We start from the raw sequence: 18,844 nt of genomic DNA on the forward strand, positions 1-18,844 counted from the left end.
TCATCTTTACAACAGGCCAAAGCTTCATTCACAGGTACAAGTTAACTGCTATGTACAGTACTTGTTATTCTCGACAGTGCCCAGTTCTTATTGTAGCAGTAACAAGTGTACATGTTCTTGCTGTGATTATCTCCTCCTTCTCAGTAGATTGGAGGTGGAGAGTGAGAGAAATGATGTACAGAAGTATCCGCGCGGTGCTTACCTAGAGATGGAGCATCACCTGCTTACTCTGGCTCTGGTAGGTTCATCCTAAGACATCCATTTTGTTGTCAAGAAATATGCAAAGATTAAAATTACCGTGAAATCACTACATGTTTTTTTTGTGTTTCTGAAGAGAAGGCAATATCTCATGGAAAAGATACCCCTACAAACTCATGTTCTTTATCATTATGTTATTATATTTTAGGAATTAGACATCATTCAGGAATTACCACATGAAATATTATGAGCATAGAAAACAAACTGTATTTAACTCCAGTCCATTTTATGCTTGGCTCTGCTGTTCTTTGTTAACTCTTCTATTAGTTGGCTGCTTTGTTTTACTACCGTTTAAGTAGAAATTTTAGCGAGAATTTAATTTTGGCATTAGTGACAGTGTTGAGGTCGCTAAAATTGAATATCGCTAATATTTATTCCATATTGGAGGTAATAGTTATCTTTCTTGGAATTGTAAAGGTGAAATTAGCTCTCTCTAAATAGGCCTATATATAATCATAATTTATGGACAAATCGCTAAATTTGTGTCTCGCTAATAATACCACTTATACGATATATTCATATTCATTACATGATTTATGAAATAAGTGTACTGATATTATGTTTAGGTGAGTGAAGTTGTCCCTCGTGTCAATATGAGATACCAGATGGATGTGGACAAAATGGCAGAAATGAAGTCTTTACCTACACCAGTAAGTGTGGAAAGTTTACTCCATTTGTATTAGATTATGACAAAAGAGTACACATATCATCTTCTGTTATAGATTTCTAATTAAGTTATTGTACTACTTTGTTGTAATGAGAGATAAACCTGTAATTTATTTCAAAGTTGTGGAATATTTTATTGACCATATTAACCTGTGTTGTATCAACTGACAGAAAAATAGGAAATCAAGTGACAGGGAGTACTGGGCCAGAGGCACAGGGTATGGACATCACAACAGACCAGGTAAGAATTCACCTCACACTGAGTGAACCCACAACAGACTAGGTAAAAATTCACCTCATGCAGAGTTTTAACCCACAACAGACAAGGTAAAATTTCACCTCACATGGACTTAACCCACAACAAGTAAAATTTCACCTCGCACATACTGCTAAAGTGGTTATTTATGCTGGGAACTAAGTACAATGTACATGTTACTGAAAAACCTAAACATTGACAATCTGTGCGAAAATGTAGTTACTCGAGCCACTCTGACAAAGAAAGGAAAATCATATGGTTGCAGAAAGAATTTACACTCTGCTGTTCGTTTTTTAACTTGATATTAAATCTAAACGCTTTTAATACCGATGAAATAGCTTTCTCCTCCGTACTTGTCCATTGATGTAAATACTACCTCATATGGCATATGCAAATAACTTGACAATCGGAAGTTGAAACTTCAGTACATCAAACATGGCGCACAATTATGAATCGAGAAATTCATTTTGTTTACATAAAGAAAGTCAGCAAATGTTTAGAATGATTGAAAATGTTGCGGGAGTGAATCCTCCCCCCCCCCCCCCCCCCCCTCCCCAGAGAGGGCTACATTATTGTAGCTAGTAAATGCCAGAATCACATGCTTGGCAGTAATCACTACGTTTGGTTTGTTTAATTAGGCTATTGAAATGTAAATTACTTAACATAGAATTCTAAATGAATCATTATCTTTCAAATTCAAGTATACAATTCTATAGACTTTTGCATTTAAAGGGCAAGAGGTCAAAATTAGTATTGATAGACTTTTAGAATAATAATTATAAAACTTTGAGATGAACAATGATTTTGTATTTTGTATCTTTACAAGACTGAATCAAATGTTATTTAGAAAGAATATGGTGTTTGAATATGTAAAGTTTTATAAATATACTTAGGGGTGTGTCCTGCTGGAAGTATTAAGTGTGTGAAGAGAGCTCTAGATGTGTGTGATTTTCTTTATTTCTAGAGTGGGATATAAATGCTTATCTTGCTGCCCAGAAAGAAAAAGATAACAAGGTATTTGTAGCAAATGATATATCAAATGTATTTTATCTGAATGAGAAATGCATTGATTTCAAGACTAAAGAAGAATTTATTGATATTTAGGTACCATGAATGAAGAATGAAATATTTTTCGATATTCAAAGTTAATGGATTACTTTTCCATAACATGAGCATGTGTATAAAAATGAGAAATAAAATCAATTACATACATGAACTGAACAATAATCCAGTTGTATGCATAAAAAACTAATCATTTTAGATTGAGAGTGTTCTTCACCAAATCCTGGAGGAGTTAAAGTTGTTGTACTCTCAGCATGCACCACAATTGAAGCCTCGCCCCAGAGACAGCATGATTGATCCTGAGATTCAAGATACTGGCCAGGGAGTGGATCCAGTTTATGATATGTACACTGTTCTAGAAGGATCAGCTCTTATTCCATTTATTGAGGTACATTTTGAAGTACATGTATTGTAGGGGTATGAGTACAAGTTGGGAGTAAGAAATATGTGAGCTTGTGAGTGACTTTTTACACCCAGTGAGTGCTAATATTCACCAACATAACTTCAAGAACTCTTTTTATTATTATGTCTTAAAACATATTTCAGTTATTTTATGCTGATAATTTATTTGATTATTGAATTCATTTTCTTGTCATGTGTAGAAACTAAAGCACTGGCATGGATATGAATGTGTGCAATATCACAGTTACACAAGTTTTCAATGTTCACCCAATTGCATCAATCAATGCTAGTGAAAAGTTTCAAACTATGACCAATGATTTTTATGGTCCTTAATAGTAAATCAGGGTTCAAAATCCTAAGTATAAACAGTGATTATTGACATGAATATAAGATAATCACCTTTAGAGTGCATGAAATCTTCAAATGTAAATCTCTACTATTTCTGTTAATTGATACTTACACATGTATGTAATAGATAAACATCAAAACTACTACAGCTTACCAAACAAAATCTGGTCCACCATTTTTATTTACATCTAGAGTGCAATAATGTTAACTTGTACCTGGATGGAATGTTTCAATTCGGTTCCTATCATTTCATAAAAAGATGACATTCAGTAATAACTCAGATTTTGTGCACCACGATTCTGTAGAATTGAGGAATGTTTATGATTATATATTCGATATCAAAAGCCATTCCTATAGGTATATACATGTATTATGTATTTCTAGATTATCTACACGTATGTGATTCGTTTCTATTTACAGCAATATCTAAAGGCAGATTCTTTTCTGGAGATTTGTAGGCATTCAGAGGTATGTATGTTTCCATTGTGACGGAGACTGTGTTGTAGTATACAGGTCTGAGTAGTAATGCACAGGTGTATCTATTTCAGGTCTATAAAGTGGTCGTTGACATTGTAAAAGAATTAGGTGAGTAGAATCATGCACATCTTCTTGCTGTGTTTATAATCAACAAATTTTTTGTTGTAAAATAATTCATGAATAAGTTGTTTTACACTTCCAAACATAATGAATGACTTAATTTCACATAATGATGGTAGGAGTTGATGCAATAAATTCTAACGGGACGTTGGAATCCGAGACAATTTACATTGTTATAATGTGAGATCAATCAAATTAGAAATGTTACGTAATATTTCAATGTCGTGATCAAAGTCGGAGATGAAAGTCATATATAATGCATTACATTTTAATATGACATTATCTAAGTCGGACCTGATGCAGGCTGTTTTAATATGACATTATTTAAGTCGGACCTGATGCAGGCTATTTTAATATGACATTATCTAAGTCGGACCTGATGCAGGCTGTTTTAATATGACATTATTTAAGTTAGATCTGATGCAGGCTGTTTTAATATGACATTATTTAAGTTAGATCTGATGCAGGCTGTTTTAATATGACATTATTTAAGTTAGATCTGATGCAGGCTGTTTTAATATGACATTATTTAAGTCGGATCTGATGCAGGCTGTTTTAATATGACATTATTTAAGTTAGATCTGATGCAGGCTGTTTTAATATGACATTATTTAAGTCGGATCTGATGCAGGCTGTTTTAATATGACATTATTTAAGTCGGATCTGATACAGGCTGTTTTAATATGACATTAATTAAGTCGGATCTGATGCAGGCTGTTTTAATATGACATTATTTAAGTCGGATCTGATGCAGGCTGTTTTAATATGACATTATTTAAGTCGGATCTGATGCAGGCTGTTTTAATATGACATTATTTAAGTTAGATCTGATGCAGGCTGTTTTAATATGACATTATTTAAGTCGGATCTGATGCAGGCTGTTTTAATATGACATTATTTAAGTCGGATCTGATGCAGGCTGTTTTAATATGACATTATTTAAGTCGGATCTGATGCAGGCTGTTTTAATATGACATTAATTAAGTCGGATCTGATACAGGCTGTTTTAATATGACATTAATTAAGTCGGATCTGATACAGGCTGTTTTAATATGACATTAATTAAGTCGGATCTGATGCAGGCTGTTTTAATATGACATTATTTAAGTTAGATCTGATACAGGCTGTTTTAATATGACATTATTTAAGTCGGATCTGATGCAGGCTGTATTAATATGACATTATTTAAGTCGGATCTGATGCAGGCTGTTTTAATATGACATTATTTAAGTCGGATCTGATGCAGGCTGTTTTAATGTGACATTATTTAAGTCGGACCTGATGCAGGCTGTTTTAATGTGACATTATTTAAGTTAGATCTGATGCAGGCTGTTTTAATATGACATTATTTAAGTTAGATCTGATGCAGGCTGTTTTAATATGACATTATTTAAGTCGGATCTGATACAGGCTGTTTTAATGTGACATTATTTAAGTCGGATCTGATACAGGCTGTTTTAATGTGACATTATTTAAGTTAGACCTGATGCAGGCTGTTTTAATGTGACATTATTTAAGTCGGATCTGATGCAGGCTGTTTTAATATGACATTATTTAAGTTAGATCTGATGCAGGCTGTTTTAATATGACATTATTTAAGTTAGATCTGATGCAGGCTGTTTTAATGTGACATTTCAGCTCGTCAGAGACAGTTTCTTCCTTTGCTGTGTGCTTTACCTCACCAGGAGATGTCTATATACCAGCTGTTGTCTCAACTGGAGCAGCGTGCCTCCATCATGCTGCGACACCTCAACAAAGCGGGAAATGGAAGTGTACCTAAAGCACAGCCTCCTAAGCCCACAGAAACAGAGACTACAAGTTCTTTCAATCTTTTTCCCAAATGTTTTACCAGATGTCGAAGTTCTCCAAGCACCCTTAGTTCTCCACCCTCTTCAGAGTCAGAAATGGCAGAGGAGAAGTTGGCTAGGTATCAAGAGTTTTAATGTGAAGTAGTGATTACCTTCATTGTGAAGCAAAGCAGAATATAGTTCTCTGTCTAACACACTTCATGAATTTTAAACTGCTTTTTTTCCGTATATTTATCCCTCTTACAAGACTGATTTTAACCATAGCAGGCAGGTTATTTACATTTTTAGCTCTTCTGAGCCGAAGGCTCAAAGAGCTAATGCTATGGCCATTTGTGCGGTGTGCGGTGTGCGTAAACTTTTTAGAAAAAGGGCTATAACTCAAGAACCCCTTGGCCATTTTTTTTCAAATTTGTTACAGGGTATCATTGGCCCAAGGGCTTTCATACATACTAAATAGAGGGATGTGACCCTTTAACAAGGGGAGATAATCAGGAAAATACAAACAAAAGTAGTGGTTGCTAAAAAATCTTCTTCTCAAGAACCACTGGGTAGATTATCACCAAACTTACACATAAGGATGAGGATATGTTGTAGATTAAAAATTGTTCAAGGCATTACCCTGGGGCAAAGGGCGTGGTTTCAAGGTCACTTCAAAGTTGACCTAAATTTATATTTCCTTAAATCTTTGATATTTTAGTCATTATAAGGACTAGGATCATCAAATTTTGACAGTTGATGCATCTTAGGACCTTGTGTCAAGTTGTCTCAAAAGTAGGTCACGGTGACCTACTTTTTGAATTTTGCAGGTATTCATTTTAAAATTAATTTTGATGCATATCTTGGACACTTTGAAGCCTATGATCATCAAAACTTGTCAGTTGGTGGATCATGGGACCTTGAAATGCGTCAACTGAAAAATAGGTCACCGTGACCTACTTTCTGAATTTTATGGCTTATCATTTATAGATATATTTTAAGTTGTTATTTCAAATACCGAGAGGTTTAGAATCATCAAATCTTGTAAGTTGATGCATCTTGAGGCCTTGAAACATATTTATAAAAAAGTAGGTCACAGTGACCTACTTTTTGAATTTTGCAGATATTCAAATTTCACATTTTCAATTTTAGATGCATATTTTGGGCACTGTAAAACCTAGGATCATCAAACTTTGTCAGTTGATGCGTCTTCAGTCTTCGGTTTGTGTCGACCAAAAAGTAGGTCACCGTGACCTACTTTTGGTATTTGACAGCTAAATTACTATATTTCAGACACTAATTGACCTACAATCATCAAACTTTGACAGTTGATGCATCTTGAGTCTACGGAGTGTGTCGACCAAAAAGTAGGTCACCTTGACCTACTTTTGGAATTTGACGGCTATATTTATATATTTCAGATACTATTTGACCTACAGTCATCAACCTTTGTCAGTTGATGGGTCTTGCATGTTCGAAGGGTTTCGACCAAAAAGTAGGTCACCTTGACCTACTTTTGGAATTGGACGGCTATATTTATATATTTCAGAAACTATTTGACCTACAGTCATCAAACTTTGTCAGTTGATGGGTCTTGCATGTTCGGAGTTCGCTGACCAAAATGTAGGTCACCATGACCTACGATTGGAATTTGACAGCTATATTTCAATATTCAGATACTAATTGGCTTAAAATCATCAAACTTTGTCAGTTGATATTTCTTGGGTTCTCAAAATGTGTAAACCAAAAAGTAGGTCACATTGACCTACCTTTTTTTAATTCTTAGGATTTAACTAAAGATTTAGAATACTAAGAGGCTAAGAATAGAAATGGTGGGGTTGTACAATTTATCAGAAGAGCGATTCTAGGCCCTTGGGCCTCTTGTTTGTTATGTATTTTGTAACTGGATGTTTTGTTTTATACAAACTTGGAATGCTTCATTGAACATTCAAAAAGTGCTTCTATAACATTAGTCATGAACAGCAATAAATGTTTGTTCCTTACGGAAGCCGATAGGTGCCAGGGTATAGAATTAATATTTATTTAACTGGCGGTCGCCACTTAATTTATGTGGCGGCCACCACTTAATTTAACTGGCAGCCGCCACTTATTAACTGGCGGCCGCCATTTAAATTAAGTGGCGGCCGCCAGTTATTTTATCTGGCGGCCGCCACTTAATTTATATGGCAGCTGCCAATTGCAAAAACAATGTAATTCGTATCGCTGAGTGATTATTTTGGAAAGATTTAGAATAGTACGCAAACATGCAGCATCGTTTTTCAAAGTGTATAGGGACAGTCGTCGGAGAAGTTGTCTTCTACAATTGTTGACAAGCAAAAAGGAACCTAAAATGTCTCTTTTGTCCAAACTTCGTACTCCTAAATTGGAGGGAGGGGACTCCGTTCATCCTTCAATTGATCAGTTCATTCATTATTACATTTTTACCATTCATTACTACCACCCAAAGAGTGGGGTGGGGGCCAATCCGCCAATTAATCTTATTTCACATGTGAAAATAATTTAGTTTGCATGTGAAAATAATAGAAATTGAACGTTGTCAAAAAAAATGGAGGGTCAGCCCCGTGGTTCTACGTATCTAACAGTACAATCGAAAAACAATAATTTAATGCTCTTAATTGTATATATATATATATATCACATGCATATTACTAAGCATTGGGGATGGATTGCAACCCTTTCATTTTGAGAGAGAGATAGAGAAAGAGAGAGGAATTGAATAACTGGTGACAGCCATATAAATGATTTAAATTGAGTGGTGGCCGCCATATAAATTAAGAGGCGGCCGCCACTTAATTTATGTGGCGGCCGCCAGATAATAAGTGACGGCCTCCAGTTAAATTAAGTGGCAGCCGCCAGATAATAAGTGGCGGCCGCCAGTTAAATTAAGTGGCAGCCGCCACTTAATTTATATGGCGGCCGCCAGATAATAAGTGGCGGCCGCCTGATAATAAGTGGCAGCCACCAGTTAAATTAAGTGGCGGTCGCCACTAAATTAAGTGGCGACCGCCAGTTAAATAAATATTAATTCTATACCCTGGCACCTATCGGCTTCCGTAGTTCCTAACATGTCAGGTATTATGTTCAAAGTAAACATCCTCAGGTGCCCTGTGACTTTGCATATTTTGTTGTGACTGTAGGTGACACATGTTCCTTGCTTTAAGGATAGGCAGGACAGTGGTGTGAAAACATTATTTGTCAATGAATTTTCCTCATATTTGGTAAAATCATAATGTAAGGAACCCTCAATTCAAATATGTCCAAATATTGTCATTTAAGGAAATTGTGGGCATAGAAGAGTTACAATCCCTGAAAAGCAGCGAAAACTGATTAATATTTCCTCATAGTCCTGTTAAACTCTCTCTGAAGTTAATTTCTGTCTGACATTCACAATTTCACAAAGACTATAGGGAATGGATACCCTTCCAATAATTTTTTAGTATCTTTACAGATTTTGTGGTGTAGACAAAAATACATTTTGTGTAAACAATAATACGTAAACATTTACACATAAAACCTTGTTTTCACTACTGTTACCGACACATTGGTCTCAATTCATGAAAAAAAGTTTCAATGAATTCTTTTTAAAACATGTTAAGTAAGATATTTTTATGAACTTAATACAATAAGGGAATATGAAGTACTCAAATAGCAATAGTGACATTTAACTTTGTGCTCTAACACTGCTATAAATGCCTTTTATCATCATTGACAATTCATGTACACATGTACATGTATATTCTTTTTTTAAAAATGGTACTGTCAGTGCTTATCAATAACGAATAATTTCAATGAAAATAAATCAAAACTTATTCTAAATATTTCATCAAATTCAATGGAGAATAGTGAAGAAATTGAAAAAAAAATGCATTGTAGTAAAAGTCATGCCTCAGCGATTTTCTCATTGGCTAGGGTTTTTGTGACATCATGATGTTCTCAGCAGCTATGACATCATAGCCTTCTACACGATGTAATGTAGTTAGTTGGCTATGATGTCATAGCTAGTGAAGTGACAACAGCCACTATTCTGATACTGAGTTTCTGACGTAATACATGCATGTAATCAATCCTATCCTTAATAGTTTCAAAGTTGTAGTTTTTGAGATATTTAATATACTTTACATTGATTTTATCATATATACTTTTTCAGAGAATTTGCAGTTCTGTTTAATCTTGTAAAGGGTAAGCTCTATGAATTCATCAAAACAGTTTTCACTTACACAGAAAATAGAATGTTCTTTGAGAAATTAATTTACTGGCTTTTATATATCAAAGTTGACATCATGATGTACTCTGCAGGTATGCTGGAATTAGATGGCCTGATATCTAACAGCACATCCACATCTAGTCAGTCATCATTAGAAAGTGACAAAAACTCACCCAAACAGGAAGAGGTTAAAACTGAACAGGTACAGAACGAGTGACTGAAAACTATACGTTTTGTGTTAGTAAATTTACTTGTAGTAATGATCGTACATATTGATGCAAAACGTTTTCAAGTATTAGGATTAAAGAGACCCTGCTGTATGTGTATTGCAATTATGAATATCCTTCCCTAGCTGGTAACTTTTTGTAGAGACATCTGTTTTTGTTAGCTCACCTAGTGTCAGTGTCAGCAATTGCTGTCACTTGATGTCTGTGTGTTGTTGACTTTTGCTCCTATAAACAACTCATTCAAATCTTCTAAAGCATGGTTGCATGTTCAGCCACCTTATTTGATACCAGTATTTCCTTAGTGGTCCTGCAGAAGTGTCATTACTTTTTAAAGCCATCTGAATTTCAATATTACTTTTGATAGAGACAAAATTGATTTCTTCTCCAGAATGGTGGAATCTCCAGTCACCATACGTGGTATAAATGTTTTCTAGTGGTTCCCTGGAAATGTTGTTAACTTTTGGAGCAATTTGAATTTCAATATGGCCACCTTTGCTTTTGATAGGCTGAACCCAGATTGATCTTTCTTCCAGAATGGCTGTATCAATGGTTAGCATACTAGGTACAAATGTTCCCTTAGTTGTCCCACTTAAGTGCAGTTACTATTTGGAGTGAGCTGATTTTCAATATGGCAATCATGACATTTCACTGTCTGAGACATTTCCTCCAGAATGGTAATTTCCTGGTCAGCATACTTGGTACAAATGCTCTGCTTATGGCCTTGCAAACTGAATTCTTCTCTAGCACAGCTTCATTGCCGGTCATAATACATGGTAAATGTTCCTCCTGTGGCACATGTATTACTCTCTGAGCTACTGTAATTTCAAAATGACCATCATCTTTTGATTAGCAAGTCAGGGTCTTGAGAGCCTCTTGTTTGTATGTTTTCATTTAACTTTTTATTGCCTTATTTTAAAGCTTTATCATACATTGACAGGCACACATGTATGAGATGCAATATAAGCTTTATCATACATTGACAGGCACACCTGTATGAGATGCAATATAAGCTTTATCATACATTGGCAGGCACACGTGTATGAGATGCAATACAAGCTTTATCATACATTGACAGGCACACCTGTATGAGATGCAATACAAGCTTTATCATACATTGACAGGCACACCTGTATGAGATGCAATACAAGCTTTATCATACATTGGCAGGCACACGTGTATGAGATGCAATATAAGCTTTATCATACATTGACAGGCACACCTGTATGAGATGCAATACAAGCTTTATCATACATTGACAGGCACACCTGTATGAGATGCAATACAAGCTTTATCATACATTGGCAGGCACACGTGTATGAGATGCAATACAAGCTTTATCATACATTGACAGGCACACCTGTATGAGATGCAATACAAGCTTTATCATACATTGACAGGCACACCTGTATGAGATGCAATACAAGCTTTATCATACATTGGCAGGCACACGTGTATGAGATGCAATATAAGCTTTATCATACATTGACAGGCACACCTGTATGAGATGCAATACAAGCTTTATCATACATTGACAGGCACACCTGTATGAGATGCAATACAAGCTTTATCATACATTGGCAGGCACACGTGTATGAGATGCAATACAAGCTTTATCATACATTGACAGGCACACCTGTATGAGATGCAATATAAGCTTTATCATACATTGACAGGCACACCTGTATGAGATGCAATATAAGCTTTATCATACATTGACAGGCACACATGTGTGAGATGCAATACAAGCTTTATCATACATTGACAGGCACACGTGTGTGAGATGCAATATAAGCTTTATCATACATTGACAGGCACACCTGTATGAGATGCAATACAAGCTTTATCATACATTGACAGGCACACATGTATGAGATGCAATACAAGCTTTATCATACATTGACAGGCACACATGTATGAGATGCAATACAAGCTTTATCATACATTGACAGGCACACCTGTATGAGATGCAATACAAGCTTTATCATACATTGACAGGCACACCTGTATGAGATGCAATACAAGCTTTATCATACATTGACAGGCACACCTGTATGAGATGCAATACAAGCTTTATCATACATTGACAGGCACACCTGTATGAGATGCAATACAAGCTTTATCATACATTGACAGGCACACCTGTATGAGATGCAATACAAGCTTTATCATACATTGACAGGCACACCTGTATGAGATGCAATACAAGCTTTATCATACATTGACAGGCACACCTGTATGAGATGCAATACAAGCTTTATCATACATTGACAGGCACACCTGTATGAGATGCAATACAAGCTTTATCATACATTGACAGGCACACCTGTATGAGATGCAATATAAGCTTTATCATACATTGACAGGCACACCTGTATGAGATGCAATACAAGCTTTATCATACATTGACAGGCACACCTGTATGAGATGCAATACAAGCTTTATCATACATTGACAGGCACACCTGTATGAGATGCAATATAAGCTTTATCATACATTGACAGGCACACCTGTATGAGATGCAATATAAGCTTTATCATATATTGACAGGCACACCTGTATGAGATGCAATATAAGCTTTATCATACATTGACAGGCACACCTGTATGAGATGCAATACAAGCTTTATCATACATTGACAGGCACACCTGTATGAGATGCAATACAAGCTTTATCATACATTGACAGGCACACGTGTATGAGATGCAATACAAGCTTTATCATACATTGACAGGCACACGTGTATGAGATGCAATACAAGCTTTATCATACATTGACAGGCACACATGTATGAGATGCAATACAAGCTTTATCATACATTGACAGGCACACATGTATGAGATGCAATACAAGCTTTATCATACATTGACAGGCACACCTGTATGAGATGCAATATAAGCAGGCCTTGCGGACTCTACAGTTAGGGACTGCATCATTTTCATGTAAGTCAAATTCTCTCATATTGTGAAGTTTATAGGAAATATTCTTCTTCTTTGTTGAATTTATTTTGTTTTATTTGTAGTGGATGGTACAAGCTGTCACAACTATGCAGCAGACTTCAAACACTCGCAGAATGTCACACAAAAACAGGTTAGGATTAAGTATACTAAAAATAGGTTATGGAAATGTTTGGAACATTGTGTACCACTTTATTATTTCTAAAATGCATATCTCTTTAAGAATTTTCCTTTTAAATCCATACTTATTCTTGCTTAACTTAAATCTTATCACATTTAGATGTATATCAAAATTTCATGCAATAAGATTATAGATGTGAAACCTCCCAAAAATTTCCCCAAAGATTTTCATGAAATGATATATTTGGTGTATTTATGAAAAAAGTAGTAGTTTACATAGTGGATAAAAACCTGTAAGTTCCCCAGATTTTCTGTATATTCTCTGATCTTAAGGGTTTTAAGACAATGTTGTGTTGAAGAATATCAGAATAAGTTTTATTTAGAGTTGATATTGTGGAACCTAACCAGGGGCGGATCCAGGAATTGCGGTTATGGGGGGCGCCACTTTATGAGGCCCCCAGTGGGTCCAGGGCAAAGCCCTGTTGGGGGCCCAGCGGGTGAAGCCCCGGAAGCTCCTGGATTTTACAGGGCTTGAAATATGTCTCCTATTTAGTTATTTGTACTATTTTCTATAATTTTTTATATTAAAGGTGAAATTAATAAAATGACGCAAATTTTAAGGGTTTTTGGAAAAAATTAAGTTCTCCCAATAAAGTAATTCAAGAAATCAAAAGATTTTGTCATTTATTTCTCCGGGAGTGGAAGAAATTATTGCTTCTTTTATCATTTAGTACATTTTTCTAAACAAGATACATGTACCACGATTTACCTTAGATTTGAAAATTTTAGTTAATGATTTAGCTGTGCATCTGCCCATCTAGCAAGTAAATATTGTTTGTTGAAAAAAGAGTCTGTCTATGCTTCTTGATTTGTTTGCACAGGATCAAGTTCTATTTGGGAACATATTTCACTAGTTAAAGGCAAACTCTGGGTCAAAATCTGATTTTTGCAATAGAAATTATTTAGAATTATGAAAGTTTTTGTAGGGTATTTTCCCTCTTCTTCCAAGATAATGGAAACTATTCCAAAGATAAATCAGAATCTTTATTCAGCCTTTCACATACACAGGAAACAGAGCCCCTGCTAGTCATCACTGTGCCACTTCATTAAGGATAAGCAGGACACTGATCGCATTATTGAAATTTATGATGTCAGAGTAATGGTTGTCTTCACTTTACTAACTATGACATTGTGTTTCATAGTAGCCTGTCAGGTTCTAGCTGTCAGGAACATTGTGATGTCACAGTGATAAGACTTTCAACCATGAGGGATATTATAAAATTAATGAAATATGCTTTGGGGGATATTTAGGTCACCTGAGTCACTCGAGTGACCTATTGTTATTGGTCTGCATCCGTCATTGACCTTTGTGCATTAACAATTAAACAGTTTTAACTTCTTCTTGATAACTATCATTCCAATCCTTTTAAAACAAATTTTGAAGCATCTTTGGGACATGGGGGACATAAGTTGTAAATTTCAGGCCTCTTGAACCCTGGGGACTCGGGGGTTGGGCAGAAACTGTCAAAAATTGATAAATTTTCAAAAATATTCTTTTCTACAACTGCACATTTGTAAGAAAATCTAAATGCATAGTGATGTAGAACTGGAAGGCTTCTACCAAAATCATAGATTTCATGATCCCTGGGGTAGGGGTTCTGACCCCAGGGCAGGGGCCAAACTTGGTATATAGTATTTATGTGTAAAACATTTAGATAACATCTTCTTTAATGATATAGATACTAAATTGAAACTAAATGGATATTCAAAAAGAGCAGACAGCCCTTTACCAAGATTTTAAATTTCATTATCCCAGAGGTAGGAGTTTTAGGTCCAGGGTAGGGCCAAAATCAACATAGTGATTATTGTCTTTATCATTTGAAAAACTTCGTCTTTAATTTTGCTGATACTATTTAAAAGCTCAATATATTTGTAGGAAAAGCAGAAAGGGATGTACTAAAATTGTGAATTTTGCAACCCCAAGGTTCTAACTCTAAGACAGGTTCAAAATAGTCATGTCATATACTATGTGAACAAAATAGTCATAACATATATTATGTGAAGTCTTTCATCATTATGGGCACTTTTGAGGGCATTTGTGTTTTAAGAACACATCTTGTTTTATACTGCTGCTAAAGATTAGAATTTAACTTAGATATGCAGAACAGGAAAATTATTATATATTTCCGAGCCCTGGGTGCTAGTGATACTTTTAACTAATACCCAGGTGACCTAAGGCCTGTGGGCTTCTTGTTTTAATTGCCCTTGAATCTGTCCCTCACTTTTTATAAAATATTCAAAATAAATTTGATACTTTGGAATTTTAAAATATTGATAAACATTTAAGGTACTGTTTTAAAAGTATGATGATAAAAGGCAGTTGTAATTGTGAGAGTGCACTAAGATCAATGTCACCCTAGATCAACATTGAGGTCATCTTGAGTACTTCATATTCCCTCGACATAATGAGTACATAATTTCTATGTATTATTGACTATATTTTTATCTAAAGGTTATCCATTCCCTATAGTCTTTGTTTTTTCAGACAGAAATTAATTATAGGGAAAGTTTAACAGGACCAAGTATTCACTGATTTTCAGGGGAAGTAACTCTTCCATGACTCTTTACAATGACAATAAATTCCACATGACATGGATATATTTGGATTGAGGGTCCCCAACATTATGATTTACCAAGCATGAGAAAAATTCATGGATAAATAATTTTTTCATTCCTCTGTCCTGCATATCCATAACAGTCTTTTGATGACATCTGCTGATGCATGTACAAGTGGCATTCTAAGTTTCATTGTTGATGAAATATTGATTCCACATCCTTTCACTCCTATCACCCACTTTCTTTTGACACAGGTATTACGTATTGCCCAGGAGTTATCTTCTCTTTCCACCTCCCTTCCACTGGAACTGTCATCTAGTATATTTGCTAGGACTGTGAGTATTGATATGGTTTCCAGTGTATTATGAAAAAAATGTTAAAATTAGAATTGGAAATTTACAGGTTAAATAAAATCATTTATTTGTAGGATGATGACAGACTGACTCTAATGAAAGCATTAATTACAGGGTAAGTTGTAGCATTAATTACAGGGTAAGTTGTAGCATTATTTACAGGGTAAGTTGTAGTATTAATTACAGGGTAAGTTGAAGTATTAATTACAGGGTAAGTTATGGCATTATTTGCAGGGTAAGTTGAAGTATTAATTACAGGGTAAGTTGAAGCCAAACTGAGAATTATGAATTCAGGGCTGCATATTTTATTTGAAATTCCCTAAGAATTTAGGTTTGTTTCCTTGTAAGATAAAAATGCTTTGTTTTTCTTTTAGTCCTGAGGGAACGCCATATTCTGGAGGCTGTTTTATATTTGACATTTATTTTCCACCCTTATACCCACAAATTCCACCCCACTTCAACCTGCAGACCACAGGAGGGGGCAAAGTCCGATTCAATCCCAACTTGTATGCGTATGTGTCTTGATTTTCCCCCTTACTCTTTCTGTTGTTTGATTTTCAAACGTTTACTCGTAATTTTTGGATACGATTGTGCAAGTTCTTCTGAAATGACATTTTTACTGTCATTCTTTAATCTATCTGATATAACCAGTGTTCAAGACCTCACAGATTTCTGTGTCAGACTCGGAATTAACAGTGCCTTTTACTCATGATTTGCAATAAGCATTTCAAAAACAAAATACCAGCACATTATCAAAAGCATGTGATACCCTATAGATACATTTAAAATATACAGCATATTTGGTCTCTTACAGATTCTACTGTACAAATTTCATAGTTTATATTTAACATTCTTAGGTGTGGCAAGGTTTGTTTGTCTTTACTTGGTACCTGGGAAGGTCAAAAGGGGGAGCAGTGGAATGAAAAGACCTCCACTCTATTACAGGTAAAAATACTCATTGTTCAGTATTACGTCACAGAAATGAAACTCCAACACTCCTGACATGATTAATACATCCAGTTTAAATTCATAAGAGAACTGACAGACACACTATATATACTGTACCAGGAAATTTTATCTTGCTATTTCTTCCCAGAACATAGTTTAGTTCCATTTATAATTCAGTCAGAGTTGAGGCATTGATAAATGAGTAAAGAATTAGCTTATTTCAGGAATTGGTGAAAAAGATAAAAATAAATTAGTGGAAAAATATTCACATACACAGCATTACAATTTCAGGCAGTTTTCATGTAATGTGGAAAGCCATTTAGCAATGCATACATGCATTATCAATTTATGTAATTTGACAGGTGCTTGTCTCAATCCAGTCTTTAATCTTAGTCCCTGATCCTTATTTCAATGAGCCTGGATTTGAACAGGAGATTGGAACTGATGCTGGAAAGAAGCATAGTGATGATTATAATGAAGGTAGGTCACAAGCAAAGTTCTCTTTCAATTGATAATCAAATTGTTACATGAGCTAAAAGTGCTGTTTGCCAGAGGTACTTCAGTAGATGTCTACTAAATGGGGAACCAATTTACACATGGAGAAAAATTTCTTAATAATTTCTTGATTCCACAGATGTGTGTTACAACAATATCAAGTACGCCATGATCAACCAACTCCAGTATCCACCGCCAGAGTTTGCAGATGTCATTAAAAGCCATTTCTACTGGAAGAAACAGAGGATTCTTGAGGTAAATGAGCCTTGTATCCTCCCTTCAGCCAAATCAGAATCCATGTACATTGTATTGAAAATGCATGCAAGAAAGCCTTGTGGCCATTGACCTCTTCATGAATAGCAATTACTATGAGTGAAAACTTCTCTAGCACGAGTTGAGATGAGTCATCTTTATTTCCCTTTAGTAAGTGCTTGTATTTATTAAAGTGTGAATAGAATTTGTTTACATGTGGGGATGGGACAGATGTCCATCACTACATGCGTAACTGTATCAGTAAGTTTCTCACATGCAGGTTAAGCACAAAAACTTTAACGTAAACCAAGTAAAGTTAATCTGTATTCAGGGAGTAAAGAAACCACCTGAAGTACCTGTCAATATAACACTATTTTGTTAATCATCTGACTACATGTATATATCATCCATACTGACTAGGATATTAGAAGCTTGGTACTACATGTATATATCATCCATACTGACTAGGATATTAGAAGCTTGGTACTACATGTATATATCATCCATTCTGACTAGGATATTAGAAGCTTGGTACTACATGTATATATCATCCATACTGACTAGGATATTAGAAGCTTGGTACTACATGTATATATCATCCATACTGACTAGGATATTAGAAGCTTGGTACTACATGTATATATCATCCATACTGACTAGGATATTAGAAGCTTGGTACTACATGTATATATCATCCATACTGACTAGGATATTAGAAGCTTGGTACTACATGTATATATCATCCATACTGACAAGGATATTAGAAGATTGGTACTACATGTATATATCATCCATTCTGACTAGGATATTAGAAGCTTGGTACTACATGTATATATCATCCATACTGACTAGGATATTAGAAGCTTGGTACTACATGTATATATCATCCATTCTGACTAGGATATTAGAAGCTTGGTACTACATGTATATATCATCCATACTGACTAGGATATTAGAAGCTTGGTACTACATGTATATATCATCCATACTGACTAGGATATTAGAAGCTTGGTACTACATGTATATATCATCCATACTGACTAGGATATTAGAAGCTTGGTACTACATGTATATATCATCCATACTGACTAGGATATTAGAAGCTTGGTACTACATGTATATATCATCCATACTGACTAGGATATTAGAAGCTTGGTACTACATGTATATATCATCCATACTGACAAGGATATTAGAAGCTTGGTACTACATGTATATATCATCCATACTGACTAGGATATTAGAAGCTTGGTACTATATTTCATCCATACTGACTAGGAT

The 18,844-nt window shown here is 35.1% G+C and overlaps 1 protein-coding gene across 1 annotated transcript in view; it reads left to right on the top strand.

Moving 5' to 3' along the window:
• The window catches only part of LOC125668847 (uncharacterized), a 95,507-nt gene that overhangs the window by 18,133 nt on the left and 58,530 nt on the right, over positions 1-18,844 (top strand). Inside the window, exons 13-30 of the mRNA XM_056164401.1 lie at positions 148-238; positions 825-908; positions 1,096-1,165; positions 2,145-2,194; positions 2,442-2,630; positions 3,413-3,460; positions 3,541-3,577; positions 5,228-5,516; positions 9,542-9,573; positions 9,691-9,800; positions 12,695-12,764; positions 12,845-12,912; positions 15,770-15,850; positions 15,943-15,983; positions 16,243-16,380; positions 16,726-16,813; positions 17,179-17,296; positions 17,451-17,566. Coding sequence (XP_056020376.1) covers positions 148-238; positions 825-908; positions 1,096-1,165; positions 2,145-2,194; positions 2,442-2,630; positions 3,413-3,460; positions 3,541-3,577; positions 5,228-5,516; positions 9,542-9,573; positions 9,691-9,800; positions 12,695-12,764; positions 12,845-12,912; positions 15,770-15,850; positions 15,943-15,983; positions 16,243-16,380; positions 16,726-16,813; positions 17,179-17,296; positions 17,451-17,566 — 1,720 coding nt within the window. The remainder of the gene's footprint in view (positions 1-147; positions 239-824; positions 909-1,095; positions 1,166-2,144; positions 2,195-2,441; positions 2,631-3,412; positions 3,461-3,540; positions 3,578-5,227; positions 5,517-9,541; positions 9,574-9,690; positions 9,801-12,694; positions 12,765-12,844; positions 12,913-15,769; positions 15,851-15,942; positions 15,984-16,242; positions 16,381-16,725; positions 16,814-17,178; positions 17,297-17,450; positions 17,567-18,844) is intronic.

Source organism: Ostrea edulis, chromosome 4 (genome assembly GCF_947568905.1).
Source record: "Ostrea edulis chromosome 4, xbOstEdul1.1, whole genome shotgun sequence".
NCBI classification, from domain to species: domain Eukaryota; kingdom Metazoa; phylum Mollusca; class Bivalvia; order Ostreida; family Ostreidae; genus Ostrea; species Ostrea edulis.